The sequence below is a fragment of the Copidosoma floridanum genome, unplaced genomic scaffold (genome assembly GCF_036245765.1).
Source record: "Copidosoma floridanum isolate Cflo_tuat_1 unplaced genomic scaffold, Cflo_Japanese_pri ptg000009l, whole genome shotgun sequence".
Classification (NCBI taxonomy): domain Eukaryota; kingdom Metazoa; phylum Arthropoda; class Insecta; order Hymenoptera; family Encyrtidae; genus Copidosoma; species Copidosoma floridanum.
Genome location: NW_028321886.1, coordinates 209,484 through 229,952, shown reverse-complemented (window position 1 = coordinate 229,952; position 20,469 = coordinate 209,484). Strand labels below are relative to the sequence as shown.

General features: G+C 39.6%; 1 protein-coding gene across 3 annotated transcripts in view; it reads right to left on the bottom strand.

Annotated features, from left to right (window-relative positions):
* Positions 1 to 20,469, bottom strand: part of Optix (optix) — a 55,641-nt gene that overhangs the window by 6,979 nt on the left and 28,193 nt on the right. The window contains exon 3 of one of the 3 annotated variants that reach the window (XM_089589387.1): positions 17,231 to 17,251. The exons of the other annotated variants lie outside the window; for them this stretch is intronic. Coding sequence (XP_089445513.1) covers positions 17,231 to 17,251 — 21 coding nt within the window. The remainder of the gene's footprint in view (positions 1 to 17,230; positions 17,252 to 20,469) is intronic. 3 annotated transcript variants of the gene reach the window in all.

Genomic DNA, 20,469 nt, shown 5'->3' with positions numbered 1-20,469 from the left:
TTTTTGAAACTACCTAGTTGCAGCTTTTGTAAAATATTATACTAAAAAGAGAAGGGTTTTAGATTAAGATTAAGTTGGTGGCTTCATTCATTGCCACGCGTACTTGACAACGCGCTATTTTTACATTTTGTAATTTCACCGCTACTTCCATGTTGTGTTGTATAAAAAGGATGACACGTCCAGGTGTGAGCAAGGAGGAAAATAAATTTAAGTTCAGGTGCAAAAAAGTATAAGGCTCCTGAAGTGTTGAGTTGAGCGGGATAGCGCACAAACATTTTACTTGTCGAATGACGCGTCACTTTTGAAAAAAGTAGTCAGGGTTGGGGACCGGTGCTTCTTCTTATTCTTCTTTTTTTCCTCCAAGTGCAATTAATTATACAAAAAGCGTAAAAAAAGTAGGTTCTTGTAATGACGTTGGAGTCGTTTTTCGACTTGAAAATAAACAGACTGGAAAAATTTTTCAATGTATTTTAAATGCTGACTGTCATTAATTAGCGTTTCTTATTAAGGTACATTTTTATGGTAGAAATGGCAGCGTTTGTTAAGAATTTAATTAAAACGCGTTTTTGCATACATTAGCGTGATTTGCTGTGAATAACAAAATCTGTCAATAAGAGAAAGTAGAGTGTAACACCGTAAAAGACGTTTCGTAAACGTTTTTTAAAAAACAAACTTTGTTTTCTACCGACACAAAAACTCTCTCTCTGTCTTTCTTACGTGAGGAAGCAAAAATAAAGAAAGAGTCGCACATGCCTATAATAATACACAACTAGCCGATTCAGTCCATGTAGCATTTAGGTACGAACGAACAGTCAGCTTGAACAGTAGATCACCTATCACTTTAACGAAATCTACAAACTCAGCACGACACAGGACACTGTCGTCGCCGTGCCGCAAAGCCGCTCGCCCTTTCATGCACGCACCTATATTTATAACAAGTATATACAGCGGAATACACGTACATGCCCACATATTTTTAACATGTACTCGTGTACTTGGAGCAACATCCACCACCCCTAAAAATCTGGGCTCGCTAAATACCCCGAAAAGCTTTGGACACATGGGAGGGAGTTGTTTCTACAATGGGCCGCTTATACGTACACCCATGTACAGCGCACATACTTATGTATCGCTCGAAAATCTGAGCTCCGGAGAAAAAGAGAGACAGTCGACAAAAGGTAATCTGATACCAGCGGGGCTATGAACGGATCGAGAGCATGCGAACAAGAGAGCGACCTCCTCCCCTCCCCCTATTTTTTATTTCTCTCATTTTTCTCTCTCTCTCTTTCTTGCTCGCTTTTTTATTCACTCGACATCTCGCATGTACACAGTCCTTCCCTTTTTTTCAAAAGACTACGGTACACGTGGAGAGCGAGAGAGACAGGAGAGACCCTACGTTTTTAATAGCTGCTAATAGAGACGTTAAAACGATACTAGCTCTCTTACTCTCTTCCATTCTTCCTCCCGATTCTCTTTCTCTCTCTGTTTCGATGCTCAGTTCCATAACTCCTATTTCAATTTCGATCTTTCGTTTTGTTCGAGCCCTCTCATCTTCGCTGTGGAGCTCCGATGTTTGTCCTGTTTCGTTACTCCACGCCAAAGTGTGTCCGATGCTGCTCATTTTTTATAGTGCGGCAGCATCCTTCTGTATCTCGTCCTCTCGCACAGTCACGATGATGCGTGCATGATGAGTTTCAAGGGGTTGTGTGTGTTGCGAGTAGGTGTAGGTTCGGTTGCATAGGCGCAAAATGTATGCGGTATTTTATTTTCTCCTGTCGATGACCCTGAACGAGTGCGGATTATACGCTAGTTGGTCTTCAAAGCCGATATTATTGAGCACAGGTACATACTCTGACGTGAAAAGTGTTTCTTATACGATTTTATGGTGTACCACAACTACTTTTATCGTGTAAACAAATCCCCAGCTCGGAGAACGAAAATTAACATAACTTGGTAAACGTAGGTACTCAAATATCATTAAAGAGACGTAACCAAACGTTTGTTCGATCGCATAAGAGCTTGGACTCGTATCTGCAAACAGATATACATACACATCAGCATCAGCAAAACCATTAAGAAAAACATTTCAGAAGTGCCAGCACTTGGTGAACTACCAAAGTCCGTAGGCACTTGCATTGCGTACTATTCGAAATACTTACACATGCTGGTGAGGGTATTAAAAACATCACTGTTTTTTGTGTACCAGACTGTACACTTTGTTTATAAGTATTATGATTTCGAGTGTAAAATTAGTGACAAGTGTTGTGCCCAGAAGCGATTCTTCGATTGACCTATAGAGATACATCATCGGATTGGATGTATAAGATTACAGCTACCAAAAGAAAAACGTGGGGCTCTTCTATAATTTTGATTCAACACATTGATAAAATATTGATGCACAGCTACGACGAGAGTGATTCGTAACATTTCAACCTCGCATAACACTGGATCTTTCCCTTTTTTCTATTTCTGCACTCTCGCACCCCTATCCTTTTTTTTCACTGTGTCAACGTCAGCGACGTTGCAGTATGTACGCCGGAAAACGGTTGACAGGCGTGAGATCGTTCTGTCTGTTATGTGCACGCGCATACTTCCGAAAATACACATTTCTGAAAGCACTCGCTTCGGAAAAAGAAGACTTGAGAAAACAGCAACGCGATATTTTGGGCAAGTGTGTTGCAAACCAAAAGCGAGAAAATATTTTTGAAAGCCCACGTAAGAGAAAAATCGGAGCTTTCGTGTCGATCAGGTGCAGGATCGTCGACCCATCACTTGGGAAAATTTTAATCGAGCTGAGAAAATTTAATTAAAAACAGGATTTTTATTACGGCTATCATTAATCCTATTGTTTTTTTTCTCTCACTCTTTGGGCTTTGGCGTCTATTTTTTTCCTTTCCTACGACTAATTTGTCCCGTTCGGCCCCTGTGAGAAGAAAGCTGCGGACGAATGTTTGCCTAAGAACAAAAGCCAAGCGTTACCTCTTCATGCGTAGGTAGGTACAAGGTACACGTTAGCTGACTGGCTCCTTATTTTTCGGCTCTCTAGATTTCGATTTTGGGTCCGAAAAGTTTTTCGAGAGGGCCAGGCAAGAAAAGAAAGTGATCCATGCCTTCGTCCATAAGTGACCCCTCCCTGTCTGACTCTTTCCCTTTTGCTTCTCCTTGGAACCAGAATAGGAAACATGTCTGAGATCGAGACTCTCGCTGAGTGTACATCGATGGTTGTAAAAAAGGATTGGTGTCTACAGTGAGTTCTCCCGGTTGGCTTATTTTTTTTGGAGTTATAAATAAAAACTTGTGTAAAAAAACAGCTACCAAATTTGTATATTTTAACAAAAACGGAGGCTTATGTGCAAATTTTTCCTAAAATTGTAAGCAAAACTTCAGAATTTTTCGATTGATCACGAGTTCTTTCAGTTGAGAATATTTTAGAACTTCAACGAAAGGCAAACATTTTCCTACAAGCGCATAGACATCTCGAGTGTTTGTACTGATGGGCACACAGGCAAATACATCATAAATATCTACGGAGCGCCACGAGTCTTTGTCGACTCGTGGGAAGGAAATAAAAATTAAGAATTTCTCAGACTACTCCTATCAAACTTCGGTACTTTATCATAAAATAAAAAAAAGTAAAAAATAAAAAAAAACACTACAATGTTGGTGTAAGTGTACATTCTTCTCCTTTCATTTACACAAAGTCAGCCAAAGAAATTTTTTTGCATAACGTTGAAAGAGAGAAAACGAAGAAAGAAACACGAAAAGCACATCGATATCATGTTTGCATGCAACAAAGAGCATCGGTCACTAAACGGTGAAATATTAAATAGCACAACGAAGCAAACCAGAGCATGAATACCTCCAAGATCAAGGTGGAAAAGATGGAGACACACACAGCACACACAAGGATGAGCTAATCTCATCGTGGAGCATCCCGAAATCGCCACGCGGCTCGGAAAATTGCCAGTCTCAAGCTCAAACCTAAGCGAAGCTCTCGCTGGCCTTTCGAGCACAGGGGGAAGGAAACGCAGCTTCCGGCGCTGGGACTTGTTTTTGGCAGCCGAGCAAGATAAATGCCTACTCGGCTATTACAACGCGCAACGAGATTTTGGTCGGACTCCGTTGTCCTGAACTAATGACACGTAAAGTCTCTATGTGCCGACGCGACGATGCGATGTACATTATGCCCCATCATATACGGGACATGGGTTCGTGTATGCATGTCTGTTTGCATTATCTTGATGGTGCTATCTTTTTTGCTCATTCGGAGTTTTCGAGGGTAATTTTAGTGTCAACTGTTGTGGCCATGACGGGAAAGTGAAAATTTCGATTTTGGTGGTACATGTTAGTTTGAGATCTGAAGATGGACTGAATAATACTGAAAGCAACAGTAAAGTGTTCAGTCCTGTAAACTTTTGTTCAAACGATTTTTCATAAAGGAATGATGTTTTTAATACAAGTCCAGTAAGAAGAGGTATAAAAGTCTTCCGAAATCTATTCCACGCACTTCTTCACTTTCTGTATCTATCCAAACATTTTAGAGCCCCTGTACACAAAAAACAGGACCATGTATATAATACTGTCGATATCGAACTCACGTAAGCGAATGCACCATCTCTATGTGAGATAGAGGCCCTTCTCTGAAAATCGCTTGGTAAATAATTAATATGTAATCAAGCCTCTCTGTCAGGCAGGCGGGGCTAGCTTGCGTACATAAGCCAACCCAAGTACACGCAGTAAAGGGTCGTATATGTGAGTGAGGGAGCGAGAAAAAGGACGGACGAAGGATGATGCGCCCGCGAGGAGCGCAAGGGCGCCAGGAGCTCCGGTATGTGTACTTCACTATTCTACTCTACACTACTTTTCTCGGCTCGAGCACAAGTGGAAGTAGTTCTGGAAGGGTGTTTGCCAGCAAACAGCGCTCGAGAGGCTCTTAACGGGGTCTCGTGTGCCTTTGCCTTCGACGACTCCTCTGTACATGCTTTATATTGTTTCTGCGTGGGCTGCTTGCTTGGATTATTTGTCGTCGCTGTCTTTTTCTCTTCTGACTTTCACGTGGACCCACGATACTCACACGAAATAGAAAACCAAACGTGCGTGTCCGAATCTTGATGCTTCGCTTCGGTGATCTTTTTTGACTTCAGGAGTAGATGACGGGTGTCGATCACTTGAAATTTTGTCTTAAATAGATCAAATCAGATACGAGAACACACATAAAATCCGAGACCTGCTGATGTATTTACTTAACTGTTTCACATTTCCAACGAAACTGCTGTCCACCGATGTTTTCTAATGTCCCATCGTCTCGCATTGTTTGGATACTTATAGAAGGATACGTGCAACACGCGACAACAAATGCCAAATAGAAAAAAACGAGTCTACTATATTTTACGATTCTTCACTTCAGTCTCTAGTGTACATACATCAACTGGCACTGTTTTTCTAGTGACTTAACACTGAAAAATCCTCAAAGCCCGTAAGTATACGTGCAACAGTCGCGAGCGCCTTCACGCCCTGCAATCCGCAAAGCAATTACACCCAAGATGAAGGAGAATTTCAATAGCCGAGGAGGGTTGCTGCGCCGCGTGATTGGGCCACGCGCCTCCCTTCCTCCCGTCTCGCTTCTCTTTCCCACAGGACGCGCTCGAGGGTCCTTGAATCGATGCCAGTCAAGTCCTGCAGCGCATTTCGGGTCGAATTAAATTTCCACTCTTCCCCTTGCGTCCGCGGCTCTATCTTTTGCGATCTTTAAACGTTGAATTGTCTTGGTCTCCAAAGCATTGATGATCCTCGTAATTGAAACTTGGTGCTCGAGTTAATGGATTGCGACAGATAAGAAACTTGTATCATCTATTTATGTATGTATAGTAGGAAAGACTCAAGGGGAGAAAAAAAAGGATAAAAGAGACCCTTGCAGACGACATGGTTTGCACTCCAGCTTGCTCAATTACGCATTTTCGGGGAAACAAAAAAAAACCCAAAGATTTACCGTCAACAAAAATCAAACGTGACAGCCCGTAAAGCGGTACCAGACCTCGGCTTCTATAATGTGGAATACACCACGCGTATAATAACTTGTACAGTGTAACAGAGAACTCGCGCGTGCAGAGTAGAAGGAGGAATTTGGAAAAAAAAATCCGACACAAGGGACAAAATCTGGAACAAAAAGTCTTCGATGGCTGTAGCGCGGTAGACAAGAGCACGTAGAAAGAAGAGGCTCCTGCATATCGGTTTTCAAAAAGGCAGCAGTTCGGCTCTCCCCCTTTCTTTTTCTCTTTCTTTTCGATTTCGCCTCGTAATTTTGGAAGACCCTCCGCTCCTCCGCATTACCACAGGTATTCCGATAACTTTCGGGCTCGCCGAGTCCTTCCACATGACGTGTCATTTTTTCGGTAGAAGAGTATCGGATTTTACGTTTCGCGTCCGATACTGGACGGGTAACCGAGCCATTTGTTCTTTCGTGGACCGTATTAGATATCTTATTTTAAATTCTGTGGCGAATCTCAGAAAGTGAAAACAAAGTAACTCTTTGGTAACCGCAAATGATCGCTCACACGCAAGCACATGGATTTAGAAAAAGCAGCGGCACCAGTTACGCGTACATAATTACTGCGAGGAGAAAAAGGAAAACGAGCCAGCAGCATCCGGCCTACGGTGTAAGATTTCACGAGAGCAGGGCGCGAGATCAGGGATCGGCCGAGGCCCGCTCTAAGCCGTCGCAAATTACCTCGTAAAGCCTTTTAGTCGGCGCACACGTTTCAAACTCCGTACGTGCGTGTGTGTATGTACATATCCCTTTCTGTATATAAGCTCCGGAATATGTTATTATTTCCCTCGCACGTTCCGTCTCTCTCTCTCTCTCTCTCCCTCCCTTTTGCGACGCCCCGTGGGGTTTTAAGGGAGAATCGAGCAAGGAGGAAGCTCTTCCCTTTTTGTACCTATTTGCGAGGAGAATTCCGCGGACTCGCGTACGATCGCGCCATTGTTGTTTCCGGAGCAGCAATGGTGGAGCGGCTTGGTGGATTGTAGCTCCTCTGAACGAAAAAAAAATGACTCATTTTACAGATATATTAAACAAGTTGACTTGGATATCATTCGACATCTTCATCTCCGCATGTGAGAAACATCAGACACCAGAACCTAAGGTAATCCGAATTTAAATCCAGTCCAAGTAATCTACTTTCTCCTCGAATTGTTTCCCGACCCCAAAAAAGAGGAAATACGCAAGCTGAGCATACTTATAGTCGAGGATCACCAGGAGATGTACAGTAGATAAAGGCGGGTATGGAGGCAAGGAAGAGGAGAAAAGTAATTTCGAGACGTACCGAGCAATACGTATGTACGTAAGCCGACCGCCGAGGCCAGAAATGTATCAGGCATACCTACCATTTGAGAGCATCAAAAGGCGCACGCATCCATGCACACAGCTAGACGAACAGACGTGGATTCGCGCCCCGAGGCTGTTAAGCACCCGCTGGGGGTATTGTAATATACCTCGAGAGTAAAAAAAAAAAAAAAATAAAATAAAATAAGCTTGCAAATACGTACGTGTGCGTGTAACTTTAACGCAATGTCAATGAGCGATCGCGCGTGTGTATAATCTGCAGGGTCCCTTGATTGGCTTACATTGTCGATGCTTAAATGCTTCATGCACCGGTGACCCGAACTCCTCGTGGTGTACATAGTATATCATTGCGCTATACATGACACAGAGCGGAGTCTGTCATCGTGACTACGTCGACGTGCGCGATAGGGGTAAGGTTTCCTGCCCTCGAGCTGTACGTGTGTATATACCTACATATATATACACTGCGACGACGTCTGTGTTACGTGCACAAGAGAGCCCAGAGGGTGGTGGCTTTGATTTTTATTGCCAGAGAATAATCCACATGATACGCCTGTGCGCGCGTGTATCGATGACATTTGCATCTGGTGCTGCGAAGGAGGAGAGAATGACAGAGGGAACGCGTCATTTGACGGTTCAATGAAATGTTACATTTTAATGGGAAGCTGCTGCCGTTGAGTTTCTACTGCTACTGGCGTGAGGCTGTGATTACACGCAGTTGACTTTTGCTTCTCTCTCTCTCTCTCTCTCTCTCTCTCTCTCTCTTTTCCGATTCTTTTCTTTTCTCTTTTGTTACACGCCAGCAGTAACTGCTGTTTTGACGGATCGTTTTCGTTCACGCGTCGATGAAATGCGCCTGTTTTATTGGCCTATTATATAGAAATGATACGGTGTGGTGTTGCAGTGTCGTATTGTGTAACACGCGCCTGGGTTGTTTTTAAAAACTATATCATTGTGTGTGATTATTGTTCTTTTTAACGTTGAATGACGACAGTGTTAATTTCAAACATCTTTGCGAATTTCTAAATATTGTGAGGTATTTGGAAAAATTTAAGCTAGAGTTACGGCTACTTCAAGTAGTAAAGTCTAGGATATGGTATCCAATATTTGACAATCAAAGAAGGGCTTATCTTGAAAACAATGTTAGAGGACTACTTACTCGAGATATCGTGCGTCTTTAATAATGTTGGATAAGTAGCAGTGTTATTACAGGGTGTGTGTAAAATCTTATGGCCAATAACCCAATTTTTCAAGACGATAATCTCAAATCAAATTATACCTAATTAAATTATTTTCAAAAATATCCCAAATAGTGCTTAAGAAATTAAAATTATTGCACAGTATCTAAAAAAATAGCAGCGCTCCCACTCCATTCCCACAATTTTTTACACGAATTTATCGGCACGTATTACTAACACCTTGACCCCAAGAGAGAGAAAGGGGTGAACGGGATATGTCGGATTTTCGCAAGCCCGTAATCAAGCCTTCCCCTCTCCTCTTCCTCCTGGCTGTGTCTCAACCGTATAAAGAATAAGACACGACGACGACGACTTTTGCAATGTAAGATCATCGCGCAAGAGTAGGTAGGAGGAGAGTACACGGGCACACATGTGTATATCCTACGCGCAAAAAAAAAAGAGTGAAAGAGATAGGATCGGTAAGACGCATCCCGCACAGAAGAGGATATGAGTATCTCGCCAGTATTACGTTACACCGGAGGCTACGATTATCCCCCCTTTGATATGTACCAAGTGTGAGTGTGTGCGTGCACCGCTAATGAGAGCCGCCAAACGAGCCTCGCATTACATCCGCGCGTGAATGTCGCGAACGCGCCCTGTTCCTTATTTATATACACATGTATACTATTGAAAGCTATAGCTGCACATTATGAGACTTCTGTTTTTTTACAGGACGAATGAATGGCCCCGCAAGTGAGTCGTTAGGCTATATAAGGGGGAAATGCACAGTAACAACGTTACATGCGATGCGCAGGAATCTGTTGTCATTTGTACTCTCGTCTCGCACTCTTGCAAAGCTTGATTGCAATTAGGGATTAATTTGTACTTGATAAAGTTGGGGGAAAAACGGATAAACAACTGCATTGCTTGGACTTTTGTGTAAAATCAAATGAAGACATAAAAATCGTGAATAGTCATAACCTGCTGTATAGTTTGTACCTAATTCTGTCGCACAAATGTACCGAAAAAAAAAAATACAATAGCAAAAAAAGTAAAGGTGAAACCGAAAAGATCATATAGACAACCGGCAATCAGTCGGATGAAATGGAGTTTTCGATCAGAGAAAGTACGGTAATCAACTTGATTCGATATTCCAGATCGCAATACACTCGATTTAAATGTAAACGCATTTCTGAGCCCAAATAGTGAAAGAGAGAATGCGGGTCTCTTATAAGCAGTGACAGATCAAAGCACAGTATGACACTCGTGGATAATGTTCTGCGTGGATATATATGCATACACATAATATGTGTACGGGGAAAGAGAGCAAGCGATGCGCCGCGAGGCAAATGAGAAATGAAATCGGTCTCTCACAAATATATATACATATCCATGTACCCATATGTATTGGTGTACGACGAGGGCCATGGGCAAAGGATAGTGGTATAATAAATGCGAGACGACGCTATTAGCCGGTATACGTGTACATATACATGTGGTATATCAAGCATCGGCTCGCGAACCTGCACCGTGCGGCGTGTAATTACACGATCGAGTCTCGCCAGTAAGCGGCTCGATAAATCATAATCCCCAGATGAAGGATATAAAAAGTTTCAGAGAGAGAAAGAGAGAGAAATAGATAGAAAAGAAATCAGAGAAGGAATAAAAAAAAGGTGGACCAACGAGAGAGATAGAGGAGGTGGGTGAGAAACGAAGCACGCGTAATGTGCAAATAGAAAATAAAAAGACAGGAGGTGTGCGTGTGTGCACATTATACGTATACGCGACGAGGACGGGAATGGCAAACGAGATAGGCTGATCTAGTAGCGAGTGGCAGCCTGTGGTGGTAGCAGCTGGTACGATAAGCTATTGTAATTTGTGGTTAGCAATAATGTGTGATAAAATAATATTAATTCCATTTTCCAGCTTTGTATTAAAAATTTTCTTACGAAGCTATGAGAAATTCTCTTGGACAATAATTAGTCAATTAAAAATGAATGAAAAAGCAATTCAATATATTTAATATGTTGAATATATTTAATAATAATGTATGTTGATATGTAAAGTTATGATAAAAAGTGATAATTGACTTAAACAAAGTAATACGACTCCCTTTTCTTCGAGTTTAAACCCCGGTTAATTTGTGGTGGTAACAATCGGCTAAGAATATTATCTGTACCGAGGAAACTCTAAGATTAGGAACCAACATACAAACAATGATTGTGTTTATATGTCGGAGGGCGGGTTCGTGGCCATGTGTAAAAGAGCGAAATTGCTCAAATTGCCGATTATATACAATACTTAAAAATATTTATTATCAAGTTTCAAAATTTATCTGTTGAATAATCAATTAATTCCTGCACCATATACAGCAATTGTTTATTGATTATTACTTTATTGAATTCTCCTGAATATTTCCTTAATTTAATTAATTTAATAATTTAATATCTTTTTCAACTTATTCAATATTTTTGTAATCTAATATCTTTTTTATTTTATTCCTGTCCTTTTTTGGGGTCCAGATAATATTCTCAGTTTATTAAACGATTTCAAATCTTAACAGCTATTTTTCTAGTTTTTATCTTAAACTATAAAAAGGAACTCGCAATCTTATGTGGAGGGGAAGGTTTGCTTAAATAAGTACAATCAATTTATTTTTAATTATCTTATATTTATTCAATCATATGATTCTAAGGAAATTTTATCTTAAATTTTTACATGTATTAATTGTATTTGAGTGATCGCAATTATTTACATTAATAATAAAAAACAATATATAATATACTCGATAATTTACTTAAAATTTATCCGCCCTTTTAATAGAGAATTTTACATAAATGACAATTTGAATTTTCCCTCCTTAATATCTCTGCTTAAAAACGTTAGGTTAGACTAATGCGAATTTATATTACAACCGCGGAAAGTAAATGTTAGGTAACTACCTATCCGACCAAGTCACGTAAGGTTAGGTCGTTTTCAGGGCCCTTGGGTGTCTTGAGCACTGCTCAAGTCATCAACCCAGGAACTTCGCCTAAGAACGTGGTCGCTGACCCTAGTGCCTCGACTACTTGGGGATGCGTCGTCTCCGCGCTTAAAGCGAAGCGTTAAAAGTGCCCCCTTGCATCTGCCCCCTCTAATTTGTGAAAATAAAAAAAAAATATTTTTCTATGAACAAATTAGGTTAGAAGTAATGAGCTTTATTTATTGTTATTTACATCGGTTTTTAAGTATTTCTGAATGTTTTGTACTGGCTTGAACTTTTTACGGAGGCGATGTGGTCGAGGCTTGATTAAAGGATGGAGTTGTGTGATGGTTTTTGTAGGTGTAGCGATGGGTGTGGTTGTAGGTGCCAACTTGGGTTTGGGTGGCGTGTTTGTTGTGTTTTCATGTGTTGTTTTTTTTGTTTTGTTGACTGAATTTGGAATGGGGTGGAATAACTACGATTGATTTGATTTTTGGTTGTGTGATTTGGATGGGTGGAATGATGGATTGGTTGATTTGAACGGGAGCGCAGTCAAAAAGTCGGGAGCAGGTGATTTTTGTTTTGGTTGGTGGGGGACCGAAAAGTGTGTTGAGGGCGTCTCGTAATTTTTTTTCGATGGATGTTGATGTGGGGTTTTCATGAAAAGCATGAGTCGTGAGTGGTGGTGGGGTTTGGGTTAGGAGTGGGGGAAGGGGAATCGTAGGAAGGATAGATTTAGAAGGTGCGACGATTGGAGCCTGAGTATCTGTTGGGTACGGGAGCCCCATGACCCATTGCTCCACTCGTATCTGCTGGATTTTCATCATTTCCAGATGTTTCTCCTTTTTCCTTTCCATTCGTACCATTGCAACTTGTCTTCGTTGGTCACGTGGCCCATGGTAAAGTGTTTGGAGTTGTTTCTCCCTTTCCTTTAGTTTTTCTATTTTTTTTTTTTATTCTCCTTTCGGCATTCTTCCCCATCTATTAAGGGTTTGTTATTTATGTATTTATACTTATACGGTTGATATTTGTCCCAAACTACTGACGACACTGACAACACATTTTCCCTCACCTCATGCTGTTTTTATTATAATGTGAGGCGTTATAACGTTATTTCCTTTTGAGTAGCAGGTTTTCCCGCGCTCTAGCGTTTTCTTAACGTACTAGACGCACATTCCCCGCGCGCGGCGTTCAAATTTGAATTTGAAAATAGGAATTTTTTATAAAATGAAATATATGTACGTACACAAAAAATTGAATGGTCTATTAGACGGATTTTTGATTATAAGAAAATATAATAAATAAAAGAATATAAGTATAAATGTAAAGCGTGTATAATAAATTCTAGATATTAGAAGTGCCCCCTTGCAGTAAGTATCAGTGAAAAAAGATTAGAAGCCACTATCAGCAATCATACGTAAAGATAAGTAAACTTATAGTAGACAATAATAATCAATGATTAAGTAACTACTCATTTATATGTTATAAGAGTTTATTAGTGAATACATTATCTTATCAGAGTCAAAATTTTATAATAAAATGAAAACTAATAATAAAAGATGATAAACGTTCGCAAGTAATGATAAGCTAACTAGTAATGAGAAGTATAAGCAACGATAATGAGGTTTATGACATGTGATGTTAAATTATGATTAGAATATTACGAAAGAAAATCAACAGGTGAAAAGTTGTGTTAACCAAAATACTGAAAGATTATCGTATAAGCAATGTTGAGTGACGATAAGATTAAGTGAAATAGTGAAAAAAAATAATAATGCACGGGCATTGAAAAGAATTGGTGAGTTACAGTTATAAATAATGATAATTCAACCAGTAAAAAGCAATGATGAGTAATGGTAATTAAAAATAAACAATAATAATTTATGAGATACAGTTACAAGCAATGATAAGCAACGACACATAATAATAACTTATTACAAGTAATTATAAGTAATTATAAGTAGTGACAAGCAGTGATGATATAATTTATGAAAGTTTTATTGGTGATAAGCAATGATAAGCGACGACAAGAAATAATAAACAATTCAACGATTTGCAGTGGTATTTAATAATTAGAGAAGATCTGCTAAAAGTTGTGTTTACTGGTTTTAAATTTATATTAAGCAGTGATTAGTGATGATCAGTCTATAGTATACTAGTAGTGATTTGTAATAAGCAGTGACAAGTGTCTATTATCTGATAAGTAGACATAAGCAATGATGATATATCTTATTTTTCTTTTTTTTTTTTATTTGAATAAATAACAAAAATATGTCTTGATCTTTCTTCTTTCGACGTATTGTCTTGAAAAAGAAAAAATTTTTAAAAATACATCGATTGCAATAAAAACGTAAGCCACTATTAACAATGTACCATATTTTGTTTTTCACATCAAAGATATACTGATGGTCAAGGGATGGAAAAAGTACTTTGCTGGCTAAGGTAATGTAACAATTCACAAATTTCATCAGTGTCTTGGAGCGCAGTACAGTAGAGCAGCATCCCGAAATGAGCTAAAAGATGGGCAGTACCTATAGCGGTAAGAGGGGGTCTCAGTTACTCGCTACCGCGAGCCATAGATAAGAGGTGCAGCTTGAAAACGAGACGAAAAAGATTCAACAGCAGTAGCTGGGAGGAAGAGGAGGTGGAGGAGGAAGGAGAGAGTACACAGCACGGGTGTATCGCGCGTGTAAATGCCTGTATCGTAAGATTTACTACGTCTGATTAAGCAATTAAGCCGCGCGCCGAGTCTGCTCTTTGCGCTGTTTTTGCCCTATACCTGCGCTCCTTACGCTACGCTATAGAGTCACTCTTAGCAGCGCCGGCATCGTTATATACACTTTCTACTCTCAACTCTCGCTAGAGTAGAATAGAGTATAGTGAGACTAAGAGGCTTCTGTCAGGTTGTTCCCTCCTCCTCCTCGCTCTTACCTGTGTACACGTATAATATATGCCCCAGTGATCCTCTATCTCTCGCGTGTATATAACCAAACGCTTTTTGCTTCCTTATCCTTAGCATTTAATATAGCCCCGCGTCATCTCTCCCTATCTCCTTTTTATATGCTTCGATGCTTTATGGACCTCTCGCTCCTTTGCTCACTGGCTATCACAAAACGCCCGCGTATAACACGCCTGAACCATGTTCGTATATAACGTTGTACCCAATATTATACATTTTTTAAGTATATCTTTCCGTTATGTATACACAAACTTTTTAATGACTCCTTAATAGTGATTTGTTGACATTGAGTCGTTTTTTTTGGCTCTGTTTTGTTGTAATTTTCAATTCAGTCTTTTTTATGAGCAAACAAATTTGCTTCACTTTTGGAAATTGATCTAACAAAAATTTTTTACACAACAATGACTTGAGATTCTCCTATCGCACTTTCTAGCTCTGCTAACTGATAATTCTTGATTAACTGATATAAGTACTAATGTAAAGACTGAACTGATGAGTGCACATTCATATTATTATTATAATTATTATCTTATTGCAAAAAGAATGAAAAACTCGATCATCCGATTAGCTGAAAATGAATGTTAATTCAACCTTCAGTTAGGACACAGAAAATAAAGAAGATTTTTAAAAAGCGTCCTCTTTATTTTCGCGTGCGAAGCGAATATCGTCCTGGAAAATCCCGCCACTCAGAGCCGTTAATTGCAGTAGCTAGTGCCTAGGTACTGCAGTAAGCTGAGTTCGAGTGAGCGCTACACGTCTCTTTCTTTTCTGCCGCGCAAGAGACCGAAATTCCAGGTTGTTAGGCTAACGATTGTGCACAGAGTGGACCATAGACGGCGGAGCGAGAGAAGAACGTTAATTATCGAGGCTAATAACGAGACGTGCTCACGTCGCCGGCAGCACGCGTGTGCGCGGCGGCCGGTTTTTGTTCTTTATTCGACACATTCGGAGTCTGCGTGAGGCTTTCTCTCTTTATATTACGAGCGGAGGGCTCCTGCGACGCTGCAGGCCGCGGCTTAGTGGTCGTTTGCTCGGCTCGGATAATAATGTCACGAGCAGAACGGGATCTGATGTGCGTATGAGCTTTTTGATGAGCTTGTTTGTTTCGTCGATAGATATCGAGGGAAAAAAAATATTGTTTGGGTGATTTTGATGAATGGTCCATTACTTTTAAATGAAATTTTAATAACAATGGTGAGACAACATGGTACAAGATGACAAAATTTTTATGCACACATTCAAAGCTTGTTATTCAAGTTAGTACTCTTACAAAAAGCACAATGGTAAGTGTTTTAAGAACAATAAAATCTATATTTTTTTTCTTCTGTTTTACCAGCTTTACTGAAGTGATCGACTTTGTATTACAAGAGTTAATAAAAACTGTATGTTTGCAAAAATGTCCATCACAGATTTGATGATCTTGCAAATGTGCCAAATAATGTATAATAACAAATTTTCCCATCCTGTATTGTATTCCTGCATTAATTTATTATTAAACGTCTTGTTTCGTAAATACTTATCAGGATGGCTGTGATTAAAGTGGAAAGTGTACAAATTAAAATAATCTACTTGGATTTACAGTACAGAACGAATGTCACGTTGGCTGACACAGCACAGATCGTGTACCTCGTTGGGTTTTATCTTCGAAATTTTATTGTAACGGTACACATAAAAGCAGCGTTGCCTATTGATGGGTTAGCGTCAAGCTCTCATCGTTTAAGCCATTCAGAGAGTCCATTTAATTATGATTACTAATAAAAAAACTTGCACTGCAACTGATTGCGAGCCGTTTTTAAGACTAAGGTAGTGACGAAATAAAAGAATAAGCGAGACGGAAAAATTCTGAGGACAGGAAGGGTGGGGGCACAGGTCTTTATTAATTTTCTTACATCCACGTGTATACCTATATACACGAGTGTTCTGGTGGGTTCTCGTTCCTTCGCCACCGCTGGTGGATCGAGTTATTGCGTGGAATGAGAAAAATTAATAAAATGAATAAACAAACGGCGCCGGAGGGTCCGAAAGAGACACGGCCGGATGCAAATTAGCTAAACGAATTCTTTATCTTAATTCCCTCCCGCTCCCAGTATCCCCTGATTTTTCTCAACTAGTACATCATTCTGTCTCGGCTCTCTCTTTCTCTGCCCCGTTATGTCTTATTTCATTACGCTTTTTTTACCGATGACCAATTTTCTTTTTTCTCCCATTCGTTGACGTGGAGATAAACGGCAACAACATTTTTATTGTTTTCTTTTGTTACGATTTGACTGATTTTTGCAGAATTATTTTTTAAAATAAAAAAGTGAGGTTTGTCTGTAACAATTATTTCATTCATTTTTACTCAATGGCAATTATATACAAGTACAATTCGTATAAAAAAAATTTGTATAAAAAGTTCTTTTCATTACGAAAGACAAAAGCAAGGTTTTAATTTATTTTAAAGAAGTCTGATGAAATTGTCGATTAGTAAAAAAAAAAAAAAAACTCGGAAACAGACCGATGGTAAGGTGACAATTCTTAGCAATCCTCAAGAGCATTGGAGTCGTCCACGCTCTTCCAAACAAGATTGCCGAGAGAAAAATTAAATGAATCTTGCCTGGAGCTGCTGGCTGCTACTGTCCTTAGGGTGGCCAGAAAATTCTACTTGTCAATGTATATATTTATATACATGTAAAGAAAGCGACTCAATCACTTCCACCGATATAGAGCATGTACCTATATGGCAGCGTGTAAACCAATTTCAGGCAATTTCGCGCCAAGAATAGCCTCTTGAGTGGCGAATTGACCTTTCCTCTGTACCATCACCGCTTCAGTAGGTGAGAGGACTTTTCCAATTTTAAAAGCCAGACGTGCAAAAATAGCGTCTCCCTATATACATTACGTGTGTTGCGTTGAGTGGCATATATCGACGATGGCGTCTACGCTGGCGTACAGGCGAACGCTCACACAAAGCTTTTCTTCGGACACATAAAGAGTGTGCGAACGGAGAAATTAGATTGGGTCAGATTTCCTTCTTCGTGGCGGACTTGTCGATGACACTTTTGTCAAAGACTCTTTGCGTTCTGACGTGTACTGTATACTTGTTGATTGATCCATTCTGAAATACTCATGTGTTATTGTGCCCTCACGTATATATAGACCTTTCCTTTATCATTTATTTTATATGTGTAGTAATAAACATTTTTCTCATAAATACTATTATCTGACTATTTTCTGATGATCTCATGATTTTATTTCGATAAGAACTGGCATTTATTAATTGAAGATTTTTTAAAAATATACTTTTAATTTTTTTAAAGATAATACAATATTAATTGTACGTAATAGTCTGTCAAAATAATGTTATGAAAAATTGTTTTTAAGTAGTATAACAGCTTAGAGTGTAAATATTATTTATTCAGTCCCTTTTTCTGACAGAGACTAAATTATTATAAAATCATCGGAAGTTTTAAAAATGGTACTTTTTAAACATGTCATTTGAAAGTATACATATTTTTACTGTGTTATCTCTTTGCTTGCAATTCATACAACAAAATAATTTATTTTCAAATTCAACTTGAGACATTCATAATGATACAAAAAAATTACTAAAGACATATCATTCAGCTATAAAGTTTCTTCGTCGTTAAAGTAAACTTTTAGAGGATATTTAAAAAATTATTGTTTTCCATTACAAAAAAATTACCAAAGCATATCTCGTTAATATTCCATTTCACCTCTTTGCTATAATTACAACAGTAATGGCATCAGTATCCTACATCACAAAATTCTATCTAACACAACCATGAGCAGTACACAAAAAACACGAGCAAAAATTCGCGTGCTCTTGTCATCCCAGTGAGAAATTAACGAATATCCTGATTCCCCCGAGGCCGAGCACATCATATTCTCCACCATAAACCCCAGGACGATGAGCTGGGATATCGCACAGCACCACCGTGGTGCATAGCCAGTCTAGCGTGGCCGATACGGTGGTCCCCTTTTTCAATGTCCCAAGTTCTTGAAGTGTCAAATTTAATAATGGCTACCCCGCGTAGGTAGGTACACAGATGATGTTTCCTTTAGCCAGAGAGATCCACCCTCGATTCTCGCCACGCACATCAAAACTTTGTTAAAATGCGCAATCTTCCCGTGGTCCGAAAAAAAATTGAGATTTAAACTCTGTTTTATTCTTTACAACTGAAAACAAAGAAAAATCTTGCGCGAACCTCTCCAGCACTCGGAATGTAAAAATTTATCAATAACGTCGTGTGAAGGATTCAAACGGTGGTTTTATGTTTCACGCAATTAAAGACAATGAAGAGCGCAACAGCTAGCTCTCGTCATTAGCTACACTTCGTGACAATACATTCTCGTCCGCAATGGATGCAGATTGACCCGGTCATTAAGAAAAGTCAAAGGAACAAACAAAAAAATTCTCACTGATGACGCTATGGGTGGCGCGATCATATTCACTCCAACCAATTCTGGCTCGCTATAGCAGTGCTAAAAATAACAGCACTACTTATTACCAACACTTTCTGCCCTCCTTTTCGCATATCTCGGGAGTCAGAGAGTTATCCAAGAGAGGTATCCAATGAAATCAGACGACTTGGCAGTAGTCACGCCCATCAGTGTTATTACTGTCCTCCCAAGGCTCGTGTGTCATACGCTTATGGAAAACTCGAATTCTTCACAAATATAGATATTACCTATACGGTACATACATATGGGTATAAGTATGTAAATCCTGCATCTGCTTCAAAAGACTGGAAAACTGGGGACCCGCAGCATCAGTACTATGTACTACCACTGCGCTGGTGGCGCCGACGACCGTATATTTATTAGGGAAAATTCCGTTACCGAGGCAACAACAGACACGTAGAGAGTACCGGGTGTGTGTACTCTGGGGAATCGGATCAATCTGCATATAAGGTGTACAACTACTACAAGTACACGTATACACATAGCTGGTTGGCCTCCGTTGTGGATATAGTATTTGCGCGAATAGATGTTTATTCTCTCACTCGACCGACGCGACGACGACGTAGGGGAGAAGAACCGAGTTTTCTGCCACGAAGCTAAGTGTATCTGCAAGGGATCATCGGGGCGCTCGTTGTCGCGTTTCTTTTATTTCATTATGCACAAGGGCGTCTGAGAAGGAGATATGCTGATTTCCGTTTGGGCGCTTGATTTGTTTGTTCGGAATGATGGAAGTGAAGGGGACCCGATTGATTCGCGATACTTGATGTGCGAACTCTTTTGTTGGTACATAATTATTTACGTGTATCAAAAAAAAATAATAATAATAATAATAAAATGATGATGAGAATTTCAAGCAATGGTGCAAATAAATAATTTTGTGTCATTAAGTACAGGATCATTCAAATGTTCTATGTCTCTTGTTAACACATTACAATGGGAGACTAAAGTCTGATACTCGAATCTCGAGAATGGCTAGATTAAAAGCCCATCCCTCTATAATCCGACTCACCCGGAGGTATAACCTGATAGGTTGCAGGATTTGCCAATAGGTTTTTTATGAAAAATAAATTTCTCTTAAATCCAAATCAGTTGATTCAAACTCTATAAAGGTAATATTAGACAGGAACAAGTTCTCTTGACATATATTATGTACGTGTTACGTGTATATCCAATATCGATTCGTGCAAGTGAGGTGTGCCCGTAATAGATAAGTACAGTTCTTGTAGGTTTCAATAATTTTTTCTACAATGGCAATTTATCCACAACCAAGAGCATGATAGCGACGAGTAAATAACATGTTGCTCTGGGTGTAATTACTTTAAGCTTCCACGCATAAAATAATGAAAACGTGGACGGTAGTCAAAAACACGCTTTTTCATTTCACTACATAAAATGAGATAATGGTTACCCATGTGGCGTCGTAATGACGCGAAAATACAATGCCCTATGGTGTACGCATGCTCTGGTTTCCGGACTCTCGCTTATGGATGCATCGTAGTCAAGTTACGTGCGAAAAAAAGTAACACGACGATGCAGTACGCGAAATCTCTGCGTTTGCGGA